The following is a 27,291-nucleotide window of genomic DNA, read 5'->3' on the forward strand; positions in this document are numbered from 1 at the left end:
TAAAAGGAATGTGAGAGGTTACATGTGTGCTCTGGAGGTCACTTCTGAGCACCTGGATTTGAATGTCCTCCAGACGTCGTCAGAAAACTATCTACTTATTATGTCGTTATGATGACACTGCAGATAAAAGAGTGGCACTGAGTCCTGTTTTATGTTCCTTGGGTCTGTCTGTATTGTTAGCACTATTAGCCTGATTCAATTAATGGCATTTGTAGAGAAATATTTGTTTTACAGAATGTTTAGGTATTACAGCTATTTTTTCATGTAAGTTATACATGGCATATTAAAAGTTAATTGTCTATATTATTTGAATACAACCAATCACACACACACAAAAAAAATACATTTTACCAGTCACATTTGTCAAGAAGATTAATAGAGTTCAAGCAAGGGCCTCCCTTAAGGGCCGAACAGTGGCTGGTTGGTGGTAGTAAAGCTTTTAACCCTTGACTTTCCAACCAACAGTCTGATACTTTAACTACAGGGTAGTAAACACTTGTCACTTTACCTATAATTAAAAAAGCATTATTTAGTGGCAGTTAAAGCTATTGTTTATTTTTTTGTTTTTTTTACATACGACCTCTCAGTTCCTTAGCCATTGCAAATGTTTACATTTCCTAGACTTTGGCATAACATAATTATTTTACAAACATGTATTCCCCTTAGAAAAGATTTAGATCAAGGCTTATACCATGCTATTTACTTATCAACAAAATATGAACAAAATCTTAAATAGGTAGGTTTGAATTTGATTGTCGCAGTGATTTACAGTGATTTCCATGATAGAAATTATTTCCAAACTGTAAAACATTTGTAAAATTTGGACTAAATAAATTTGGTCTAAATTTATCTAAATAGTCACAGCTTTTATTTGTCACAATTCCAATTAAACTACACACTTATTTAGAGATATCTAAACATAGTCACACATTTACACTTACATCAACACATATAGTGTCCACTCAGATACTTAATTACAAATGTAATATTCTGCATTTATTAGGGCTGCAGCAATATGATACTAGATATCCCTGTAGATATAAAACGGCATAAAGGAATAGACTGATATACATTTGGTATTATTTCTGATGGATCTACTGACATTAAACGTTTTAAGTGCATTTGATTTTGATTGAGAACATTATTTACATGAGCACAGGAGACAAACTGCCTTAAAACACATAACCATAACATCTCCATCATCTACTAACCACTAATAATGTCTCTTCTAACAGTTATCAGTTTTAGTTTTGTTATCTGAAGTTGACAAAGCAATACTGACATATTTAAAACTCATATTGGTTTATTGCAGAGTTGTCAGTAATGGATCAACAACAATCAGCCTTACTGACATTCCTGAGAAAGCATCTGCAATACTGATTCTCTGCCAAATGGTGGTGACATAATCCAGTATCTATATTTTCCAGCTTCCAAGCCGCTTTTGGCATGCTGTAATTTAGGAGTGATGTATTGCTGTTTGGGCACTGTTTAAGCAGCAGGCCAGTTAAAAAAAGACTGACAGTCAATCATTAGCAGGTAGGGAGAGAGTGGCAAAGATAGAGGGTTGGCAGAGTTGATCTTTAACAAACAAACACACACACACACACACACACACACACACACACACACACACACACACACACAGACTAAAAGTGTCTCAGACCCTACAATTAATGAATTAGAGCAAGAACACTAATCCATTGTAGGATACATGCCCTAAAATCAGGACCCCCTAACACACAAAACAATCTATATGTAAAAAAAAATTCCCAGCAAAGTGTCTATTAAATACACAATTATCTGCTTCCTAAAAGAGGCCAGGTAAAAAAGAATAAAAAATAGCTTGATTTTGCTTTACACTCATACATAGCAATGCACATGTATGTACATGGATATATGTGTTTGCACACGTTTCTAAACCTAAAGCGTTTTAAACATTGTTGTGTTTTAGTCTCATCTTTAAACAAGTCTTGGCACAGTACATGCATTACCAGTGGATTTTCTATTGCTAGTGGTATGATAAGCCGTGCGTAAAGCCTTACTTTCTGCATGCATACCTAAACTATTACAGAATGTTCCCTCAAGCTACGACTTAATGCATATTTGTAGAAAGTCAGTCACTCAATCACTGACAATAAAGTACTTTAACGTGTGTCAATCATTACTATTTTAGTTTAGAAAGCAGATTTCAATGAATGTTAAACCTTACGAACACCTAATTTCTTTGTAAAAAGTGTATGTGTATGTTTGTGTATGGGTATATGTATGTATTTATGTATGTATAGTGCATTTATAGTGTCTTATTTGTGATATTGTATTAATGTATTTATGTTATTGTGTTGCATTTATGAGTTTTAATTTTGTGTTTTATCATATTATATTTTACTTCATTGTAAAGCACTTTGTGGCCTGGTCCTAGAAAAGCGCTATATAAATAAACTTTAATTACTTACTTACTTACTAATCCAACACTGTTGCAAGAATAGATGTAATAGAACAAATACGTCTCTCCACAAGAGAAAGTGAACATATAAGGTTAAATGTTTTACTTGTGTCAAAAATCCTGTCAAATTCTATAAAGAAATGATGCATTAAGAGTGAAACACAGCTACTTTATATTGCTTTAATCATTCATTCACTCACTCAGTTTCAGTTTCACTAACCACTTTATCCTGGTCAGGGATGTGGTGGGTCTGATGCTCTCCAAAAAACACTTCAAAAACTCGTCAAAAACACACTTGCACATTAATTAACTTACAGACAGCTTTATCATAACTAAACAAACAATTGCCAGTATGAGCTCTAAAAATGGTACATTGCTAAATTTAAATGCCCACCTTTTATCATCACATTTATATTAAAAAACAATTTAAACAAATTATTAGATTAATAACCAACGTGACAAAATGATAAAATAAGGGTTAATGAAGCCATATGTATATAGATATGTATATAGATAATACATTTTATCCAATCTCTCAAATAAATTGCATTAAAGTATATTAAAGTATCTATATTTCTATACAACATGGGATTAAAATATTTGCATCTTCTTGTTTTGTTAAGTCAGAACAATGCCTATGACTATTTAAAATGCCATTGTATATTTTATAGTCATAGTCTCAAGGGACAAATCCTGATAGTCCCTAACAAAATGGATCAGCCCATATAAAAATGTTATGCATACAAAAAATATCCAGTCACATTATCATACAGTAGACTGCATCATTTGTGGTGTAAATCCCCCTGTTCATAATGCACACAATAGAAGCCATTCTGTCTGCATAAGCCACTCGGCCTTATTATCCCGGCTAACTAGTATGTACCTTACTTCCTGCAAGTACAGCCAAGAGAATCCATGAGCCAACAGATTCCCTCTGGATCAGGCCACTCAGCCCCACTGGAACCAGGGATTTGACCCATTGTTCTTAGGCAGTGAGGCCCAGGGAATGATTTTAACTGTCACAAATGTGTGCTCACTGGGAGCAGACATGGGTGTGATGCAAGGACACATGTTGAGTAAGCTTTCTATTTGTAAAAGAGGCATAAAAAAGTTGGTTTATTATCATTATGGGATCATTAAGGTATATGAATGTCATCCTAAATTTAAAATTTTGATTTTAGGGACTGGTGAACCAGCAGAACTCATGTCTGTCTGTAAGCTACTTTCGGAGCACATGTAAAGTTAAAGTCTAGACTGTTTCAAATCCCAGACGGTGCTATCAACCCAGCCAGACATCTAAACAGACACGTTTGCCACTGGCATTTATTGCCAGGATCTCACCCCTGTGATGCAGCATTTTGGGCCTCACAATAGAACTGCCTAACAGAACTAAGACGTCTCTTTTCCGGAGCAGACCCCACCTGTAAACTCATGTTATGGGCGGGGTGCGCCAGTTGGTGAGGTCAAGGTGCCGCCCATGCATTACTTGTTTCAGAGAACTGGGTTATTGCAGATGGCTGGAGCAGCCTGTCATATTTTGACTACCAGTTCCCAGTTCTGCCCTATCCCTGTTCTGTCCACTTTTTCTGTTGCAGGCTGAGGATATTTTTGTTTCTTTCATTTGTGACTTTATTTTGTTATTTATATATGAATATATATTAGATATAAACTTTATTACAAGCAAATCATGCATGTAGTTTTGGGTATTTCTTAAAAAAAATAGCTTACAGATAGTGCCCTGTAAATAAAATTGCACTGTCGTGGGTTTCTCCATGTACTTGATTTCATCCTATCCCTTCAAAGCATACCAATAAAGGATTCACTATCTTTACATTTCCCCTAGCTATGAATAGCATGTCTAGGTTGTATTTTTGTAACCTTCCTAGTGTTTCCAGGATGTGCTCCAGACCCACTCTAAGCCCATACTTTTTCAATTTCTTGTCTTCTTGCCCTGAAGGCCCACTGCCCCCTGCAGATTTTCAAGTTTTTCTTTACTCCCAGCACACCTGATTTAGCTCTACAGCTAAATTACATTTGCTGGAAAAAGTGGATGATAGGAACTTGGGACAACAGTTTAAAGGAATGGAGACAAAACGCCCTGGTCTAAATCCTTATTGCACTTGTAGGAACATAAAGAGCCAGTGGATGGCAGTGTCTCAACCTAAAACTGAGTTTGAAGAACCCATGTAATCATTAATCTCATAGTTTTAAACCACATCTTCTGTGGGGGTCATGGTCTGTGTGATCATCTACCATGAACGGAATGTCTATACAATGACCAGTGTAAAAATACTTTGAGGTTAATAAAAAACACTCTGATTTTAACTATGTGTATGTTTATACAAGCCACTTTGTTGAAGGACTTAATACATTTATGGGTAACATCACAAAGACATCGATCTCCAGCCAAGTCTGCTGCACTAACAAAACAAAAGTACATTTGGTTCTTTTTTTAGCCAATAATCGCAGTAGTTAAATATTTGCATTAATAAATCCACACTAGTGTCTTGGTTGCTGTGGATCTGCTTAATTTTTCATGCATTTCATACAAGATAAATATCAGCCTTATTAAAGAAAGTTTGAGTAATCCTTGTTACATTTGTGCCATGTGTAAATGATATGCTTTGACAAGAGGTCAATTTTCTCATGCTTGTAAAAGCTGTTTATACTTAACTGGTTAATAAACAAATTGGAGACGTAGACAAAACAATGTGGGGGGTCGACAGGAACTGAGACTAAGATACAGCAATTAATTAAACTTTCATTAACCTAAAATAGCTCCAGTTTGTTTACACTGTTGCCTGGTTCTGTTTGAGTTCATGTGGAAAGAAATTCTGGAATATCTTACAGGTAATTGGAGCCAATTTCACAGGATGAAAACATTTGCATTTGCTTTCTTTTGTTCGATTACTCTGACTTTCTGATCTTGCTTTGTGATTAATGCAGTGAGATACAGGAACTACTTGAGGAACAAATAGATAAGTGGTCTGGTCTGGCTTTTTGTACCCCCATGCATTAGTTAAAGTTGAAAAGAATATGAAAAAGGTATAGTAAGTGGAGAAGATGGTTTTGACTGACAGGTCAATAAAAAACCCTCTGTAATTACAAAAATGCGTACACTTGATGTTGAATAAAATTACACCAAATAAAGGGTGACACTTTGAAATCCCACAGGTTTAGGCTAAGAAAAGTGTATTATGGCATAATTTAACACCAGCATTTGGTCAAATTGCCTACGCATAACTAGAAGTAATAGATTTTTTTTGTATACAGTAGTAAAAAATAACAGTAACAGTAAAACTAATGTAAAACTAATGCATTTTTCATGGCACACCATCCTGCTAATTAACCCATATATCTTTTACCAATAACTGTCTTTTATTGCAAAACATAAGGGGTGTCTGTTTATTATCCCATCTTCTTTTATGAGACTTGACAGTTTAAGCCAGAACTCCAACCCTTCCTAGATAACACAAAACTTCAGGGATTACTGACAGATAGCAGGGAGGCCTAACTCAAGCTGTGTCTTTACACATTTAAATCATGCTAAACATTTGCTAAGTTCTTAGAAGTGGTGATTGTGACATGACAGCTAGAAAGAACTCATATGGTTCTGAGGACCGCTGTATGTTCTCCTAAGCTCCCCTGACACACATGAAAGACACTGTTTTTCCTTAGTGTGCCCTAACATAAAGCATATTGTCAGCCTCATGTGACCTTCGACCTGGCTGGAAATTGATTTTATTGGACCAAACGAGCTCAATATGTTCGTCTGTTTGTATTAAGTGCTTTCGGTCACACTTGTGTTTGTCTTTGGGGAAAACTATAAGTTTATTATGCCCAGGTTTCTACAAACCTGAGTATGTTTGCAAGACATTATACCATATGTAGGAAATACTGTTGGGAAAATACTGTGTTGAATTACTTTGTTTTTTCCATTGGTTAATCTTTGGTCATTTTTTTGGTCTCTCATTTGTGTCTCTTATCTCTTTGTCATTTAAGCCTTCTTCCACTCCCACTCCAGCTCATCTAGCCTGGCAGACATTCTATGTATGGCTGACTAGACATTTCGGGGTTCATTCAATTTTGTCACCTCACGCCGGCCCCTGTTGATTTTATGGTCGCTGATTCTATAGTGGAAATTTAATGAGGCTCAATGTGGTTTTATGGTTGCAGAACATTGGTGGTCACAGGATTACTTGTAGATAAATGTAGTGGTGGTGAGAAAGCTAAACAGTCTCTTTTTTTATTTTTTTACTGGGAATATTCAGTCTAGTGCAAAAGTTTGTATTTTATTTAGCAAAGCAGCAATAATTGTTTATTAAAATGTGCAGATGTGCAGATATTCTTTTACATATGCTTGTTTTGAAATAACATTTAAAAGCTAACTTTGGCTGTATAAACTACACAGATAATGTCAATGATCTGAATAAGCTACCCAGTCAAGCAATGTACACAGCCATAACATTAAAACCACCTCCTTGTTTCTACACTTACTGTCCATTTTATCAGCTCCACTTACTGTATAGAAGCACTTTGAACTTCTACAATTACTGACTGTAGTCCATCTGTTTCTCTTTATACCTTTTTAGCCTGCTTTCACCTCACCTAGTTGGTCCAACTTGTAGATGTAAAGTCAGAGGCGATCGCTTATCTGTTGCTACTGTTTGAGTTGGTCATATTCTAGACCTTCATCAGTGGTCACAGGACACTGCCCACGGGGCGCTGTTGGCTGGATATTTTATAGGTTGGTGGACTATTCTCAGTCCAGCAGTGACAGTGAGGTGTTTAAAAACTCCAGCAGCATTGCTGTGTCTTATCCACTCATACCAGCACAACACACACTAACACACCACAACCATGTCAAAGTAATTTACACATAACTTTCACTTAAGAGGTCTTAATAGCATTCTACATAATTCTCAAAAATGTTTATCTACTACCCCAATGACTTGCATAGTAAGTACACAAACAGATTTAAAAAATTTTCTCAGTACAGGAAAAATCTAAATGACTGTTTGTGGTAACCACCCATACCCCTCAGAATGTAGGATGGATGCAGCAGATAGGATGCAGAGATAAGGTTGGGGTAACAAGGTTGGGGTTTTATTTCATTTCTATGTGATTTATGAATTACAGACTGGAAGGTGGACAGGTCACTGTATAATGAATGAACATGTACATAATGCAAGAAACAAAGGTTAACAATGGGAATAGTGTGTGTGTCTGCGTGTGCCAAGGCTCTACTTATGGTCTCTGGAATGGGTGATCTGATGTTAAACAACAATTAGAGGAGGTGTCTGTCTATAGCCTGTACTTACACTACACACTCAAAAACACAAAGACTACCACTTTAAACTGTCTATTCTATCTTCAAATGACTACATATTACATCTTCCTTTAAACAACCTTATTTGAAAAGCACTGAACCTGGTTGAGGTAGACCGCACTAAAGAAAGCACATCTAGGTTTTTTTTCCAAAATTGGCAAAGTATTGATGGAATCTGAAGCCTTGTATTGGGTTTACCTTCCTGAAACCAAATCTAACTCCCAATGCATTGGCATTCAGTGGCAGAGGAATACAGAGAATGTTCTTGTCTTTTCTTGGGATGTCAAAGTTCTCTATAAGAATCTGCCTCTGTTTGGTAAAAAAAAAAGAGGCCAATGGCTTCACACATGCCGGAGGAGGCGTGTGCTAGCCTGCAGCCCTATTCAGTCTACATGGGTATTGTGCATACCTTAAAGGCCAAAAGTGCAATGGAGAACTGGAAATGAGTAAATTGGAAGAAAAATATCAATGGCACAGCATTTTTCTTCCTTATCCATTTTAACCTTTCAAAAACAAGACATTTGTAACCTGTAGTTATATTCTATTCCAGATGTGTTAAAAGCAATTTTATTTTTTCTTTAAAAAAGGAATAAATTAATTTTAACAGAGTTAAAATTTAGTCCCAATCAGAGGTTTAAAACACCCAACTAAAAATAAGGTTCAGAAGCACCATTATGTTTTGTAAATGAGATACCAATTAAAATGTGTTCCTATTAGGATAATTATTATGGGTAATGTAAAAAAAATTAAAACTAAGCATTACTATGAGTAAAGAAATAAAAAAATCTTAAAAAATAAATCTCATAATAAATGTGGGATATTGCCTGCTAGTTATTGTGAAAAAGGGACACAAGTGTATACAAATGGAGTTTGAAGTTTAATCTGCTTACAGTATGTTAGCCATGTCAATAGCAGACCACTAGGTGTTTAAAAAAAATAACATTAAAATACGCTTGCATCATTATTTAATTAAAAAGCCTGCCTTTTTGCAGCTTCTCTAAAATGAGAAACAAGGAAAGTAAGTGTGGCTCTTATTCATGCAGTATAATATCGTTCCAGAGTGTTTGAGTTAAAAATGTTTACCTGTTTGTTAAGGTGGTACAGTGACTCTCCAAACAACAACATTATAATTATTACAAAGCATCTCCTTTTATTGGGGAAACTATAAAACTATGCCATAAATTTTGCATGGGAGGTGAAGTGCTTATGTCTTAAGGTTACCCTGGTTTATTACAAAACATCTTTCAACTGATATATGGGGATGGAACTAACAAGGACCATAACTTTGACCTAAGAAGAGTTTCTGGCACTGAAAAACCAAGAGCATCAACCCAGTAAATCCAGTAAAATGCAAGAAATAAATGTGTGTTTAGGAATCCTGGTCATAGTCTAACACATTCTGCTTCAGAATTTCTCGAAATCATTATAGACGACTAGCTTAAAGTAGGGCTGCAACGATTAGTCGACGTAATCGATAACGTCGACTATAAAAATATGTCGACGTGGAATTTAATTGTCGACGCATCGTTATTATTGCAATGCACTAAAGGGACTGCAGGGGGCGCAGCATTGTTTATGAAGACAGAGAGGTAAAGATAAAGAGACCGAAACTTTCTAAAGTATTTCAGCCAAAATAACCCAAAGAAACGAGCTGGACACAGACACTACAAAGCAGAGTTATGGTTTCACACCAGCACTATGGTGAAACGCCTTGCAGCCGTGATGAGCAGCGTTATTACGGTAAGTTTTTACACCGCTTTGTGCTTTAACCAACGTAGTTAATGTTTGTTAATGCTAGAGTACTTGTCGGAAAACTATCTAAGAGATCGCTATTTTTCAGGTTTGTTTGCTAGCTAACTCATTAAGTGCAATAGTTAATCAGTCATTTATATGAGTAACATTATATAACTTTACATTAAAGCCTAACGTTACCCTGTCTCGTCTTCCATATTTTTTGCTCTCGTTAATGAGAGCATTCATTCTAAATAATAAGCCTCCTCCAATTAATGATAGCTAGTTAGCTCAGCATATAATTCAGTTAAGATATTTAACCTGTTATGGTTTAGTTGGCATAGCCAGTACACTATTTGTAATAAACTATGATACATAGCCATCAGTTTGTGATAATTAATACAGCTTTCTCTTTTGCTCTTTCTATTAATAGCACTAAGCAATGGAGTGTGGATGAGAAGAGATTCATGCACCCCTCAAATGGCTGAGGTCTTCACAGACAGCATTCACATGTTTCTCGACATGTTATAAATGTTTTTGACTTCCAGTGATAACTTCTGAAACATAACAGCTTCTAATGCTGTCCAAAGCTTTCTTATTTCATTGAATTTTTTTATTGTGATTGTGTATTAATGTTTCAAATATATTTAATTAAACTATCAAGCTTAAGTTTCAAATTCATGTTTCATGGGTCATTATTTTAATTTGATATTGGAACTTAAATAACATAACAGAGTTTTGTTATGTTAAGGCAGAGATGGAGGGTATGACATAAATAATCGTTGACTAGTCGAAAAAATAATCGTCAGATTAGTCGACTAAAATAATCGTTAGTTGCAGCCCTAGCTTAAAGTAGCTTTAATACAGCAATTGGTGCTCACAGGCATTGGAGTAATGGAAGAGGGTCAACAGCTCCAAGAATACGTAGACGGCCAGGCATGTGTGCACTGTGTACTTATTGAAAGAGATGGCAACATGATGCACTGTGGAATGATCCACCTCACAAAATATGTATGCAAATTATGTGGGTGGTCCTAATGTTTTTTTGGTTTATCACTCTTTATGTAATTGACCTCTATAATATTTAATTTACAGTGGGGAAAATAAGTATTTGATCCCCTGCTGATTTTGTAAGTTTACCCCCTTACAAAGACTTGAACAGTCTATAATTTTTATGGAAGGTTTATTTTAACAGAGAGAGACAGAATATCAACAAAAAATCCAGAAAAAAAAACATTAAATAAATGTTATAAATTAATTTGTATTTAATTAAGCGAAATACGTATTTGATCCCCTACCAACCAGCAAGAATTCTGACCCCCACAGACCAGTTATGTGCACAAAAGGCACACAAATTAGTCCTGTCCCTGTATAAAAGAAACCTGTCACAGAATCAGTTTCTTCCATTCAAATCTCTCGACCACCATGGGCAAGACCAAAGAGCTATCAAAGGACGTCAGGGACAAGATTGTAGACCTGCACAAGGCTGGAATGGGCTACAAGAACATCAGCAAGACGCTTGGTGAGAAAGAGACCACTGTTGGTGCGATCATTCGAAAATGGAAGAAATACAAGATCACAGTCAATCACCCTCACTCTGGAGCTCCATGCAAGATCTCACCTGGTGGGGTAAGAATGATTCTGAGAAAGGTGAGGTCAGCCCAGAATTACACGGGAGGAGCTTGTCAATGATCTCAAGAGAGCTGGGAGCACAGTCACCAAGAAAACCATTAGTAACACACTTCGCCGTAATGGATTGAGATCCTGCAGTGCCCGCAAAGTCCCTTTGCTCAAGAAGGCTCATGTACAGGCCCGTCTGAAGTTTGCCAATGAACAACTGAATGATTCAGAGAAAGCTTGGGAGAATGTGATCAGTGAGACCAGAATGGTCAGATGAGACCAAAATTGAGCTCTTTGGCATCAACTCCACTCGCCGTGTTTGGAGGCAGAGAAATGCCCAGTGGGGATGGTGTTCTTGGGGTCATATCCAGCATTTCTCTGCTCCCAGCTCCCTTGAGATCATTGACAAGCTCCTCCCGTGTAATTCTGGACTGACCTCACCTTTCTCAGAATCATTCTTACCCCACCAGGTGAGATCTTGCATGGAGCTCCAGAGCGAGGGCGATTGACTGTGATCTTGTATTTCTTCCATTTTCGAATGATCGCACCAACAGTGGTCTCTTTCTCACCAAGCGTCTTGCTGATGGTCTTGTAGCCCATTCCAGCCTTGTGCAGGTCTACAATCTTGTCCCTGACGTCCTTTGATAGCTCTTTGGTCTTGCCCATGGTGGTCGAGAGATTTGAACGGAAGAAAATGATTCTGTGACAGGTGTCTTTTATACAGGGACAGGACGAATTTGTGTGCCTTTTGTGCACATAACCGGTCTGTGGGGGTCAGAATTCTTGCTGGTTGGTAGGGGATCAAATACTTATTTCCCTTAATTAAATACAAATTAATTTATAACTTTTATTTAATGTTTTTTTTTCTGGATTTTTTGTTGATATTCGGTCTCTCTCTGTTAAAATAAACCTTCCATAAAAATTATAGACTGTTCAAGTCTTTGTAAAAGGGTAAACTTACAAAATCAGCAGGGGATCAAATACTTGTTTTCCTCACTGTATATGTTACCAATCATGTTGTATTTTTCTTTGTGTTTTTATGTGGATGTTTGTGCATGTGTGTGTACATAGATAGGTAGGAGGGTGGGTATACAAGTGTGGTACTTACCCTACTGCCTTTTAATGGAGGACAGGGACATCTGCCATTACAGTCACGCCCTGCACATGGTCCATTAGTCTCTGTTCCCTAGGAAGAAAGTAGGAGAGAGTTTAATTGTAAAGCCCTAGAGGTGTGTGACTTGAATGGAAAGTTAACAGGCATAATACACAATGCATGTGCCTGAGGGCAACACCAGCCAACCCACAATTTGTCCAAGACCTTACTTTGAGCCACAGACCTTACACGAGTGTAGATGAGAACAGACAATAGAGGCTGACAAATAAATAACAATAGTGTCCACCATTTAAACAAGATATACCAAAAATACACAGTAGTATACTTACTATAATAAATCATAAACACAGTTTCTTCAGTGTAAATATAATGCATAGAGAAGTAAATAAAGAGTTAAACAGTAAAATTACTTACAACATTAAATGTGATGTTTACTATTTAAGGCTTTTTATGGTAACTAAAGTAAAAATCTGTACAAAAATTACCCTTGGTTTTTTACCTTTTTAAACAGCTCTTACTGATTTATGTCACATCTTAAAGCATTCATTATTGCAGATTAGCAATGCACAAAATTCTTTACAAAGAAAGTGGTAGCATCATTAGAAAAATGATGTGGTGTTTGCACCACAGAATACACCTGAAACAACGTAAAAAACTTAAAAGCTATTTAAAAATAGTGAACACATTTTGTTTTAAAGTGTTTACATTGTTTCAGTATGAAAGAACCATTTCACAGTATTAATAACATCAATAATTCCTAATATTCTAACATTCCTAATACTTAGCAGTTCATTTGCATTATAGATGATTTTACTAAAATTAATGTGAGTGCAGCATTCCTGTTTGTTATCAATAGGCAACTCAATTCTGTAAGTAAGAGTAAGGAGCTAGAATCTGAGTTTGAGCTTTCATGCAACAATAAAAAAGATAAGGGCAGGAGACATATCTTGCACAGTAAGATGTCTGGTTCATACATCTTCAGGAATGTTAACTGAGCTCAAACAGTAGGTGTTGTCGCATAAGGGTCCTCAGGAGAGACCTGCCCTGGCAACAGAGTCAGAGGTCACTGGGGAGTGTTTCAATATAATTAAATGATGAAAGAGTTTGAGGATGGGCTGGTATGACCCACAGAGGCAGAGAGAAAAAGAGCACTGAAGATTTGGGAAAATGAAACCTACTCCCACAGTACTAAAAGGACAATTACGACCTGGTTAACCCCACAATACAAAGGCTATGTGTGTATGCGTATGATCGTTCTGGTATGGAAGCAGTCTCTTTTCTTTTGTAATGTCATTTGACTAAAAAAAGATTGCAAATTCATAAGTTAAGTCATGAAACTAGAAAGTAGACACGCATAAGAAAAGCGTGAAAGAAGCAACTCAAAGAAAAAAGAAGAATGAATAGTAAAGAGACAGAAAGATGCCCTTTCCCACTCACATCTCTGATCTGCTGTGTAGTGCTAATCAGCCTGAGAGAAGCAGGTCAGAAAAAATAAAAAGAACAGGAGAACGTGTGTTCTGAAGGTCCAGTGAGCGGTATAACAAAGGACTGGGTAGAAGCATGTCATTATAACATGGTAGGCTAGGGTAACACAGGCCAGTTTCAGAGATTTTGTTGTACAATTTGACTGTTTAAAGTCAATAGCAGAAAGATATGGACTTACAGAAAAGAATGCAGACCAATATTTAAAATCTTAGTTTATATATAACAAATATAATGCAGGAAAGTAAAATGGCGCAACAGGTAGTTTAAAGGGCAGGAGGTGCCACTGAATGGTTGATGAATAGGAAAATGATGTAAATAATTGCCACCTTAGCAAATACCAGATTTTTTTCTAAAGCCCCTGCTGTTAAATCACCACAATTATCAAAACACCAATAACGAAATACAAATTATTTAATTCTTCTAGAACTTGTAGAATCTATGTCCACATGCATTGGCCAAACACCTTTATAAGACTCTTTTATGTTTTGTTTATGTTTATGTGCTGAGATTGGACTCCAGGCCACTGGAGTTTCTTCAAACCAAGTTTTCTTCATGTCTTTGTAAACCTGGAACAGCTTCAACAAATCATGCTGGAACAGAAAGTGACCTACCATAAACTTTCAAAAGTTGGACGCATTTAATTTCCTTTATATAACTGATTTATGACACCTGTTAGCAGGAGTTGTGGCTCAAACACATGAATTTAAAAATTAGAAGTGGGCTCCCAATACTGTGGTCCATATAGTATGTGTGAATGTTGACAGAACACAAATAATGAAGATTGTTGTTATGTCTAATGTTTTCTATGAAACATTTTGATGGGAGAATGTCTTTGTTGGATGGAATTAAAGGACTGTTACATATCTTCTATATACGTAAAATCTCTGGTAGTGTTTTAGATGTGATGTAACAGAATGCCAACAGTAAAATCTAGTGGTAGGGATATAAGGCTTTTCTGATATAGTTTAAATAGTCTTTCCACAATCTATAAAAATAAAACAGGCATGTTATAAATATAAGCAGCCAATTTGTTTATCTGGATTGTTATGTGATTACATCATTTTAGTCCACCATGTTGTCCAATGACATCCGCGAGATCCGAATCATGTCCAATCATGTAAACGCAGACATCTGTCTGGGTGACTGCACCACTGAGATTTGAACCCAGATCTTAGTGGTGGTAGGCTAGCACAATAGACCGCTGTGCCACCCAAGCACCAAGTTATGTTATGTATTTGATAATTATATGTTAATGAAAAGTTCAGTGGCAGGCCCACACATGATACATTTTTTACGGATCATCATCCTATTGTGCACCTTTAGCACACAAATGCACATCATATACCTTCATGTTAAATGAAAACTGGCCAAATGCCAATGGCATGTTGGCACATTTGGCAGAAACCACAAGTGAACTTAGATTTAGTTATGGGAGTAAGAGGAAAGGGCAGAATGGATAAAGGGATAATTCTACACTCATGTAGTTCTTCCTGTCTGATCTCGAACTCTCCGGAGATTATTTAGGTGCTTTTAAAACCCACCAGCTGAAGGGTGACATTCTATATGCACATAAATTTTTTCCTAATATAAGGTAGAGAAAGCTCCCAATAGGGAACAATAACAAGCTTCCAATCATAACACCACACCTTGACATTCCTGTGCTGGGCTTTCAGTGACAATGAAAAGAGCTTTTGGAAACAGGACAAAAAGTGTGCAACTTAAGGAGAAATCTCTTAGCACACAAACACACAGGGGAGAAGATCGGTTACCACCCCCCTGTGAAACAACACCAAGGTTTTTCCCCCCTTTTTCTCGCTGCTAAAAGCAAACTGGAGCACCTGAAGCCTGTATGTGCATGTATATGCTAGTCCTACTATAAGTCCATTTATTTTGTCCTAATCCTTTGTATATATATCACATCTGAAATATTCACTGTTGGTTTGTGCTTGTACTTCATTCACTTGAACCTTTATTGAGAAAATATTTTTAATGATTTTAATGACAAACAATTTTTTGAATACCACTGGGTTACATACTTTGTAATGCTTTGGGAACTGAAGATACTAATTGTTGCAGTTTTGCTAATTGAATTTTTGCCCATTCTTGTTCTTGTGGTCACTGTTGTCCGATTCTCCTCTTTATGATCTGCCATACATTTTCAATAGGAGACAGATATAGACTGCAGGCAAACCAGCCAAGCACACACACTCTATGTCTACAAAGCCACACTGTTGTAACTTGTGCAGAATGAGGCCAGGTATTATCCTGCTGTAATAGACATGGGGTGAGTTCGAAAACCTAGTGAGCTGCCTTGCTGTCCTACTGCCTAAGTGGAGATGATTCTAATAAGCCATTGACTTATAAGGCAGGTTATTCGAACGCACTACTTAGCGATTCCATCAGTTTTCGCTAAGCTAACACTGTTAGCCACATGCAATTCAAATCACGGGATGAGATGGCACAACGAGCTAGCATGTCAATTACCATCTTCCTCAGTGTACCAAAAACGGTTAAATTCGCTGACAAGCCTGAATTTGCAAATCAATGACATTTGTGCAAGTTTATACAAATTAAAAATCAGTAATAATTTATTTATGTTTGAAAATAACTTCGTTTCTCCACACCGTGCGCCATTTTTCTGTGAGAAAAGTTGTGCCGCAATGGATGCTGGGATTGCCTTTGCCGCTAAGGCAGCATCAGATGCTCACTCATCAAAATAGTATTGAATGATAAGATACCTTACTAGACAGCATACTAAAGCAACTAGGATTTCGAACAGCCTACTTCTCAGGAGCGCACGTAGGATGATGTAAAATGCTGTCTATGTAGGGAGCTTCCTAGGTTTTCGAACACACCCATGGAGTTCCTGGGTAAAGACGTTGTCACCTTCACATATATGCAGATCACCCATTCCATGGGCACTTCAAATATCCCTAGGTGTGCGTAAATAAATATGTAAGTGTGTGTGTTCCCCTGCAATGGATAAGTGCCTTGTCCAGGGTGTATATCTGTCTTGCTCTTTTTTTGTTTCCAACTGGTGCCTGAACAATACAATCCTGATTTATTTGTATTATTGTATTACTTTTATTATTTTTTTGTTGGTTTTATGTTACAATTAACCAAATACTTTAATAATCATTTAAATTATACATACTGTGAAAAACATCCATAATGGAATCTTTTTAAGTAAAATATAGCCTTTTACAACTTTTTTAAAAGATGTGTAATGTTCCTGAATCAGTTTTCACATTAATGAAGTTAAAGATCTCCTGGAAATCTGCAATTCCTTCACCATTTATCTATTCTGATTAGAGTCACGGGTACAGTTACAGGGCGCCAATTCAGTGTTGGGCTTTTAACACTTTTCGATGTCTCATTTACACCTATGGCCAATTTGGAGTAGCCAGCCATACCTACTGAAATGTTTGTGAGAGGTGAGAGAACATGCTTAACTGTAAATACACTCAGTGGCCATAACCAGTAATTAAAACACATTCTAGCCATTATTTGTTCTCCTTTATGCTCTTTCTGTGTCTATGTGGCTTCCTGTTAATACACTATACATACAAAGGTATTGGGCACACCTTTTAATCACTTAATTCAGGTGTGTCATTCAGTTCCATTGCTACAGGTGCATAAATTCAAGCATGTAGCCATGCAGTCTGCCTTTACAAACATTTGTAAAAGAATGGGTCGTTCTAAAGAGCTCAGTGAATTCGAGCGTGGTACTGTAATAGGATGCCACTGTTAAAACAAGTCAGTTCTTGAAATTTCTTCCTCCTAGATAGTCCACAATCAACTGTGAGCGGTATTATTGAAAAGCAGAAGCGTTTAGTAACCACAGCAACTTAGCCATGAAGTGGTAGACCACGTAAAGTTACAGTGCGGGGTCACCGAGTGCTGAGACTTATAGTGTTTAAAAGACGTCACTGCGTTTCTGACTCAATATGGGGTTGGCCTAGACCCCTTAATTCCAGTTAGGTAAAATCTTAATGCCTCATAAGGTCTATATAGTTGGGTGAGTTTGGTCTGGAAGAACTTGACTGGCATATTTGACATATTTGTAGGAAGTCTTGTATAAAGTATAAATTAAGTTTAATTCCAAATATTTCATATTTTCAGAAAGTGGATATTACTAATAAAGACTTTAATCATAAGCAAGTTGCAGGTAAATTATATTTCCTTTTTGGTTTTGCAATGCTTTTACATACCAGTGGCGTACACAGACGCCCGCCCGGCCAATAGCACCACTGGTGTTTCGAACCTTGGATTGAAACCTTGGGCTAGAGTATTTTACCACCCTAGCACCCAGCTGTTATACATAATAATGTATGACATTCCGATCACATATGTAAAGGCACATTTCTAGGTTGTATAATACACACTATAGAAAATGCAGTAAATGGATTTGATTAATCATGCATTTGTTTTTACTTTGCATTCACATCTGCTTAGCCCTTTTTACCCTATCATACACTGAAACGGTAAACATTCAGTTACATGAAACTCAACTACACTCTTATACATGTCATCCAAGACCTTTCTCCCTGCGTGTGACCCTGTCTTACAGCTGTGTTTGAACACTTCCCCACAGTTTACCCCAACCTGACCTTGCATTTTTACCCTCCTAAGCACCCTCTATCAGCGCTTGGTCCATGATATCTTGTAAATAAGACCACCCATAAGCATAACATGGGTGTGCAATTTAGTCCAGGCTAAACTAAACATTACATGCCAAAAGCAAGAGTTTGACACCTGCTTCCTGTATAAACATGACATTTATCTTTGCTGTGTGGACTGTTGATTTATAAACAGGATCTAAACTGTGTAAATTCATGTAAACTTCCTAAAGGATTTAAACATAACCAAGAAACACATGGTATTTAAAAATTACATTGGCTTTTAAGGAATGTTTCCACTTGCTTGTAAGTCCTTCATGTGTGTGTGAACTTTGTCAGTAATTAGACACATGGTTAGAGTCTTATAGTGTAATAAATTATCTGCCATATGTAACCCAGTGTTAATGTAAACACAAATTGATGTGAGTATATGTAAAACATATCTGCAACATGCCTATAGGTTCTTCAGCCAAATGTATTCCTGAGCTAAGGTCTAAATCTTTTATCCACTTTTATCGTTTATCCACTGAAAAATCAATAAAAAGAAATTATGGTTTTAAAAAATACTTTAATTATGTAAAAGGATAAACCACAAATGTAGGGGAATAGAGGTATTTTTGAATCCAGTTATTAACAGTCAAATCCCTGACATCAACTTTAAGAGCAAACCCAAAACTAAACTGAGGCCTCATTCTTCTAAATAAAATATACCAAAAAGCCTTAAAAATCAGTTAACAGTATTGCATTAATGTATAAAAAGAGTATAAAATACCTCAAACAGCTTATAGTAACAGTGTGATATGTATGTGTCACATAAAATAATATGCATTTTAGCAACTGCCCCAAAGCCTCCATTATAATCAGTTTTAAGTAATTGTGTTTTCTAGTCTTTTACCTGTACATGAAAACATGCTATTATTGTTAATATATTATTATAATCTATTGTTAATGTTAACAATTAATATGCTACAGAAGCTTGAAACTACTGGTGCATTTCTTGGGGCATTCAACTCACATCACAACAAAAGGTTACACCCATTTCCAGTATATGATAGGAAGGATCAAAAAATAATACATGGAATAAAAGGCCTTTATAAAAACTAAAAAATTAATATACAGTATATTGAAAACATAACGCTCTCTACCCAGCTGTTTAATATGCCCTGTGGGTGAGGATTTAGCTAATGCTTTTCACTATTTCTATTACTACACATTGGGTGATAAATACTATGCAACATTAATAGCCACAATAGTCTACTATTGTGACATACACATCCAATAAATGTTAGAAGCCAGTATAGGAAAAGGGTTATGAAGTTTAAAAGAAGGGATTTGGGACTACAGAGAAAAAAAAGAAGCTGCCACAAGCTAACATTGCATTGCAGACTGGCAAGCCTGAGCACCTGCATATACCTCTGGCAAGTGCTCTGGCATGCCCAATACTTTGTGTGGGTTCAGGTTGTGTGTGTGTGTGTGTGTGTGTGTGTGTTGACAGTGCATTCTTTTACTTGGGGCCAGCTCTGTTTCAGTGATCCCAGTTAATCAGTTCTTATTCTGTTGGAATTCCATCAGTTTCTAGTAGATCTGTTTATTGAATACTGTCAATTTTAAACTGGTAAATTAATAAGAGCCCTTGTAGTTAAGATTTGCTTTTAATAAATAGGTCCACACTGTTCCAGGAATAGAACATGCACAGACCAGCTGGCAGCCAGAAAAGTGATCAGGAAAAACCTTACTGCAATAAGGCCTAAGGAACCGGGATCATTTCAGGCTCTTACTGTGTTAATGGTCTAACTTTAGCTCAATTATTTAAAGATTACAAACACAGACCTTTAAATAATCTATCCTGCAAGTGTCGGAATACAATTTTTCGTTTCACTTACTGAGACACTGGTGAAAAACACCACATACAATCATAAGAAATACTTAAGATGTACAAGTTAATCTACTCTCATATGGGTAAATTAATCTGTAAAACATAAAAACAAGTTTTATTACTGTCTAAAAATTACAAACAAGAATGGGCGGTTGGTTGGCTGATACTCACTCTGTCAGTGATGTGCCCCTTGATTTTTTTATGTAGCACCATTATAAATGAAATATTTTCTTTAGAGATTCCAAATAATTTTGGATTTTGAAAATAAAATTGTTCCAAACTGTTTAATAAAATTAAGTAAAATGGCCGTGTGTGTGTGTGAATAAGAATTTAATGTATTTCAAGTTACATAGATAATTATTTATAAACCAATGTGCTCTACACAGCACACTAACGAGAATCAAGAAACCATCTAAGTGGCAGAAATGTCAGTCAACTTTCAAGCTCCTAATGGAATAGTTCAAACTGATTCAAACTGATTGGTGAATCTTACATTGGGATTATATTTGACCTTTATTTTATATTCAGAGCTAGTACAACGACTGTAGCATTTACATTTACATTTACATTTTTGGCATTTAGCAGACGCCTGTCAGTACAGTACAGGTACAGTATAAAGTCTGAGCAATTGAGGGTTAAGGGCCTTGCTCAAACAGCAGCAACCTGGCAGAAACCTTCTGATTACTAGCCCAGTACCTTAACCACTAGGCTACAGCTTGTATCAACATGCTTAACTCATTAACTCAGTTCTTTATCTCCAGAAAACTAAACAAATACCAGCCAATCACTCAGTAATGATGTTGACTTGGTAGTACAATATCCATTCTTCTAAGATGTTCAATGGCAGGTTTATGTCAAACAATCAAACAGAAAATGTTACTACAACAGTAAGGCTGGCTAGGTTTAAATATAATTCATCCCCCAAAGTCTATTAAAATATAATGTGCTGTTTGCTATATGCCAATATTAATTAAACAGGGCCAAGTTTGTTTTTTTTGGTACCGTCATTCATTCATCATTTATTCATACTTTGTCTTGGTGAGGGTTACAGATCATTTGAAGTCTATTTTATAAACAATGATTCAAGGCAGCAATATATCCAGGGCAGAGCACCAGCTCATCATAGGGATACACACTTATTCACTCACGCACCTAATGGAATATTAAAGCAACCAATGTGAGAACACATGGTATTCCAGTACTGAGCTTTTAAAATCAGGAAATTTTACATAATTACACAAGTTTATTATGATTTTGTGAGTTGCTACACATTTCTCTGAAACAAGTGGAATAATAATTAATATACAGTTGTTTTATAACACCTGTATGATATGTATGATAAAAAATTCTAAATCTGATTTCAGATGCAAAGCAATATTTGAAAATAAATAAACTGCACTGTATACTGTTTGGGGGTCGTTGCTTGGCTGCTCATGTGGACGTTACCTACTTATATTCAATCTCACTGATGAAAGGCGATGCAACGTCCTCTCCTCTAAAGACTGTAATTACCTAAGCTAAGTGGCATGTGCTAATAACGCTGTTTGAAGTCAGCAGAGGAGCCCAGGGGAAGTTAACCCTTGCCAAATGGGATATACATCCGCTGTGACAGGGTTACAAGGTGCCTTTTTTTTTAACCTTATGAGAGATAGTTTCTTCAACTTATGATGATTTAGTGTAGCTGAAATTCAATCTGCTTGTTTTAGGGAGAAAACCAGAGGATGCAGGGTAAACCCATGCAGACATGAGAAGCATCTCACAGACATACATTAAGCTATGATCAACTGCAGGAACTAAGGAAGCATGTTGCTGTCTGCCACCAGCTGTGGCACTGTTTTTGTATTGGTAAAAGACCAAAAAAGACATTTCTAAGAAAATTGTGTTAAAGAAGTATCAGAATATATGAGGAACTTACAGGGGTTTACAGGAATTATTTTTCTACCTATATTGGATTAACTGCAGGGTCTAGCCGCACATACCATAAGCCAAATGCCCCAACTAGTCTGGTCTTGTGTAGTTCAACAAAAACTAACTGAATTATTTTAACTGTAATAAAAAAATGTTTGAAGGTTAAAAAAATGATGAATTACACACAACATGAGACAGTACAATGCCAAATATTTAAACATCCGTTCATGTGTGTGTGTTTCCAGAATGAAAACATGATGCCACTTGCATGTAGCCTTGCCCATCTCTGTAGTTGGTGGGTGGAGGCAAAAATAGGAAAAGAACAAAGGGGTTTTCCTGTGTCTTTACAATTAGAGAAGAAATTCCTAATCTTAACTAACACCCCTATACCCACACCAGTCAGCATATGCACAAGTGTCTCCTCATCTCATCAGGTGGTCTTCATCTAGTCAGTCTGACTTTTATTAACCCTCTTTGCTAACCTCCCCAAAAACCCTGCTATCCATCCATCGTTCCCTTCCCCCTTGTCCTCATCTCTGTGTACCTCCAAACAATGTCTCCTTTCACAGAAGCTGCCGAAGGGCCGGGGTCTAGCTAACAGATCTCCCTGTCTGACATGGCCTTTGTTAGGGAACCAACTCTTCCCTCTTCTCTTTTTTTTGTCATGGGCAGGGTGAATGCCTAACAACAGAGTTACCTACACACCATTAAGTCTGCCTTTGAAGGCAGCTAGGGAAATATGCCTAAGGCACTGAATAGGCAGAGGTGGGGTGAAAGGAAGGGTGTAAAGAGTAGGGCAAAAGGAATGAGAAGAAAAGCAAGAAATCCCAGAGACAACAAAAAAGCCTTCCTGACAACCACCAGAGTGTTTGATGTCAACGTTACTGTTAGTTGTGCTTATCAAGGCTCCATTTTTAAATTTTTTTACCTAGGTGCTGCAGTTAAAAGTGCCCTGGCAGGAAACATGGGGGCAGGGCGGATGTAACGCAAAAGCCTAATTATGATACATGGTGGCAAACATAAGACGGGAAAGGATGAGGGAGATTTAAACATGTACCCCATCAGTCTCCCAACAGCCTCATAACTAATCTCACACGCACAACTGTCACAAAAGCAGGGTGATGTATGATAGAACGAAAGCGTGTGAGCAAAGAAATGAAAAGACAAATTTGAAAAAATTAGCTACTTTAGCTACTTTGAATAAATTATGGATCCATCCAAATCAGTGAGTTTTTACAGAACACACCACTACAATGTAACCCAAGTTAAATACACATGAAGTCATGTCATGTAAGTTTTATACGTATATAAAAATGGGCCCTCAAGTGGTGCAGTGTTAAACTTTGCTAGCCAACACTGCTAAGATCCTGCTGGCTGTCATTTATTGGTCTTCATTCATTCATTGTCTGTTTTACCACCGCTTTATTCTGGTCAGGGTTGAGGTGGGTCTGATTTATTGGGTGAAAGGCAGGAAACACGCCCAGACAGGTCGCCAGTCCATCACAGGGCAGACACACACACACTCCCTAAGACCTAGGGCAATTTTTAGTAGGTTCAATTAGCCTGAATGCATGTGTTTGGACTTGTGGGAGGAAGCCGGAGCACCTGAGGAAAAGTCCACACAGAAAGGAATTCAACAATTGAACCAAGGGCTTTTCTCACTGTGTTGCCTGTTTGGTCTATAGCCCAAACCAAACAATAACCCCATACTGGCCAAGTTTAAACACAGATGATGTAAAATACAGAAAAAGAAATATATATATACATATACATATATCAGTCATAACATTAAAACCACCTCCTTGTTTCTACACTCACTGTCCATTTTTTATCAGCTCCACTTACCATATAGAAGCACTTTGTAGTTCTACAATTACTGACTGTAGTCCATCTATTTCTCTACATACTTTTTTAGCCTGCTTTCACCCTGTTCTTCAATGGTCAGAGCCCCCACAGGACCACCACAGAGCAGGTATTATTTAAGTGGTGGATGATTCTCAGCACTGCAGTGACAATGACATGGTGGTGGTGTGTTAGTGTGTGTTGTGCTGGTATGAGTGGATCAGACACAGCAGCGCTGCTGGAGTTTTTAAATACCGTGTCCACTCACTGTCCAATCTATTAGACCTAGTTGGTCCACCTTGTAGATGTAAAGTTAGAGACGATCACTCATCTATTGCTGCTGTTTGAGTTGGTCATCTTTGAGATCTGACAGAGGTGGGTCTTGAACCGGCAACATTCTGATTACTAATCCAGTACCTTAACCTCTAGGCTACAATGTAGGCTACAATGTCCCATATACAGGGGTTGGACAATGAAACTGAAACACCTGGTTTTAGACCACAATAATTTATTAGTATGGTGTAGGGCCTCCTTTTGCAGCCAATACAGCGTCAATTCGTCTTGGAAATGACATATACAAGTCCTGCACAGTGGTCAGAGGGATTTTAAGCCATTCTTCTTGCAGGATAGTGGCCAGGTCACTACGTGATGCTGGTGGAGGAAAACGTTTCCTGACTCGCTTCTCCAAAACACCCCAAAGTGGCTCAATAATATTTAGATCTGGTGACTGTGCAGGCCATGGGAGATGTTCAACTTCACTTTCATGTTCATCAAACCAATCTTTCACCAGTCTTGCTGTGTGTATTGGTGCATTGTCATCCTGATACACGGCACCGCCTTCAGGATACAATGTTTGAACCATTGGATGCACATGGTCCTCCAGAATGGTTCGGTAGTCCTTGGCAGTGACGCGCCCATCTAGCACAAGTATTGGGCCAAGGGAATGCCATGATATGGCAGCCCAAACCATCACTGATCCACCCCCATGCTTCACTCTGGGCATGCAACAGTCTGGGTGGTACGCTTCTTTGGGGCTTCTTCACACCGTAACTCTCCCGGATGTGGGGAAAACAGTAAAGGTGGACTCATCAGAGAACAATACATGTTTCACATTGTCCACAGCCCAAGATTTGCGCTCCTTGCACCATTGAAACCGACGTTTGGCATTGGCACGAGTGACCAAAGGTTTGGCTATAGCAGCCCGGCCGTGTATATTGACCCTGTGGAGCTCCCGACGGACAGTTCTGGTGGAAACAGGAGAAGTTGAGGTGCACATTTAATTCTGCCGTGATTTGGGCAGCCGTGGTTTTATGTTTTTTGGATACAATCCGGGTTAGCACCCGAACATCCCTTTCAGACAGCTTCCTCTTGCGTCCACAGTTAATCCTGTTGGATGTGGTTTGTCCTTCTTGGTGGTATGCTGACATTACCCTGGATACCGTGGCTCTTGATACATCACAAAGACTTGCTGTCTTGGTCACAGATGCGCCAGCAAGACGTGCACCAACAATTTGTCCTCTTTTGAACTCTGGTATGTCACCCATAATGTTGTGTGCATTGCAATATTTTGAGCAAAACTGTGCTCTTACCCTGCTAATTGAACCTTCACACTGCTCTTACTGGTGCAATGTGCAATTAATAAAGATTGGCCACCAGACTGGTCCAATTTAGCCATGAAACCTCCCACACTAAAATGACAGGTGTTTCAGTTTCATTGTCCAACCCCTGTATATATATATATATATACACAGGGTAGGTCATTTATATGGATACACCTAAATAAAATGGGAATGGTTGGTGATATTAACTTCCTGTTTGTGGCACATTAGTACATGGGAGGGGGAAAACTTTTCAAGATGGGTGGTAACCATGGTGGCCATTTTGAAGTCGGCCATTTTGGATCCAACTTTAGTTTTTTCAATAGTTAGAGGGTCATGTGACACATCAAACTTATTGAGAATTTCACAAGAAAAACAATGGTGTGCTGGTTTTAACGTAACTTTATTCTTTCATGAGTTATTTACAAGTTTCTGACCACTAATAAAATGTGTTCAAAGTGCTGCCCATTGTGTTGGATTGTCAATGCAACCCTCTTCACACACTGATAGCAACACCGCAGAAGAAATGCTAGCACAGGCTTCCAGTATCCGTAGTTTCAGGTGCTGCACATCTCGTATCTTCACAGCATAGACAATTGCCTTCAGATGACCACAAAGATAAAAGTCTAAGGGGGTCAGATCGGGAGACCTTGGGGGCCATTCAACTGGCCCACGACGACCAATCCACTTCCCAGGAAACTGTTCATCTAGGAATGCTCGGACCTGACACCCATAATGTGGTGGTGCACCATCTTGCTGGAAAAACTCAGGGAACGTGCCAGCTTCAGTGCATAAAGAGGGAAACACATCATCATGTAGCAATTTCAAATATCCAGTGGCCTTGAGGTTTCCATTGATGAAGAATGGCCCCACTATCTTTGTACCCCATATACCACACCATACCATCAATTTTTGTGTTCCAACAGTCTTGGAGGGATCTATCCAATGTGGGTTAGTGTCAGACCAATAGCGGTGGTTTTGTTTGTTAACTTCACCATTCACATAAAAGTTTGCCTCATCACTGAACAAAATGTTCTGTGTAAACTGAGGGTCCTGTTCCAATTTTTGTTTTGCCCATTCTGCAAATTCAGTGCGCCGATCTGGGTCATCCTCGTTGAGATGCTGCAGCAGCTGGAGTTTGTAAGGGTGCCATTTGTGAGTAGCTAATATCCGCCGAAGGGATGTTCGACTGATGCCACTCTCCAGTGACATGCGGCGAGTGCTACGCTGTGGGCTCTTGCTGAATGAAGCTAGGACAGCCACTGGTGTTTCTTCATTAGTGACAGTTTTCATGCGTCCACATTTTGGCAAATCCAACACTGAACCAGTTTCACGAAACTTGGCAAGCAGTTTGCTAACTGTAGCATGGGAGATGGGTGGTCTCGTAGGGTGTCTTGCATTGAAATCTGCTGCAATGACCCGGGTACTGTGTTCACCAGACATCAACACAATTTCTATCCGCTCCTCACGTGTTAATCTCTGCGACATGTCAATGGCTGTAAACAAAGAGAAGCTTGTAAATAACTCATGAAAGAATAAAGTTACGTTAAAACCAAGCACACCATTGTTTTTCTTGTGAAATTCTCAATAAGTTTGATGTGTCACATGACCCTCTTCCCATTTAAAAAACTAAAGTTGTATCCAAAATGGCCGACTTCAAAATGGCCACCATGGTCACCACCCATCTTGAAAAGTTTTCCCCCTCCCATATACTAATGTGCCACAA

At 37.8% G+C, this 27,291-nt stretch overlaps 1 protein-coding gene and 1 long non-coding RNA gene across 2 annotated transcripts in view; one reads left to right on the forward strand and one right to left on the reverse strand.

Moving 5' to 3' along the window:
• The window catches only part of col4a6 (collagen, type IV, alpha 6), a 113,497-nt gene that overhangs the window by 42,859 nt on the left and 43,347 nt on the right, over positions 1–27,291 (reverse strand). Inside the window, exon 4 of the mRNA XM_062994254.1 lies at positions 12,232–12,309. Within this exon, the coding sequence (XP_062850324.1) occupies positions 12,232–12,309 (78 nt within the window). The remainder of the gene's footprint in view (positions 1–12,231; positions 12,310–27,291) is intronic.
• Positions 9,343–10,180, forward strand: LOC134311643 (uncharacterized). Its single transcript, XR_010011464.1, has 2 exons — positions 9,343–9,512; positions 9,937–10,180. It is a non-coding gene; the product is annotated as an uncharacterized LOC134311643 (long non-coding RNA).

Source organism: Trichomycterus rosablanca, chromosome 4, assembly GCF_030014385.1.
Source record: "Trichomycterus rosablanca isolate fTriRos1 chromosome 4, fTriRos1.hap1, whole genome shotgun sequence".
NCBI lineage: Eukaryota > Metazoa > Chordata > Actinopteri > Siluriformes > Trichomycteridae > Trichomycterus > Trichomycterus rosablanca.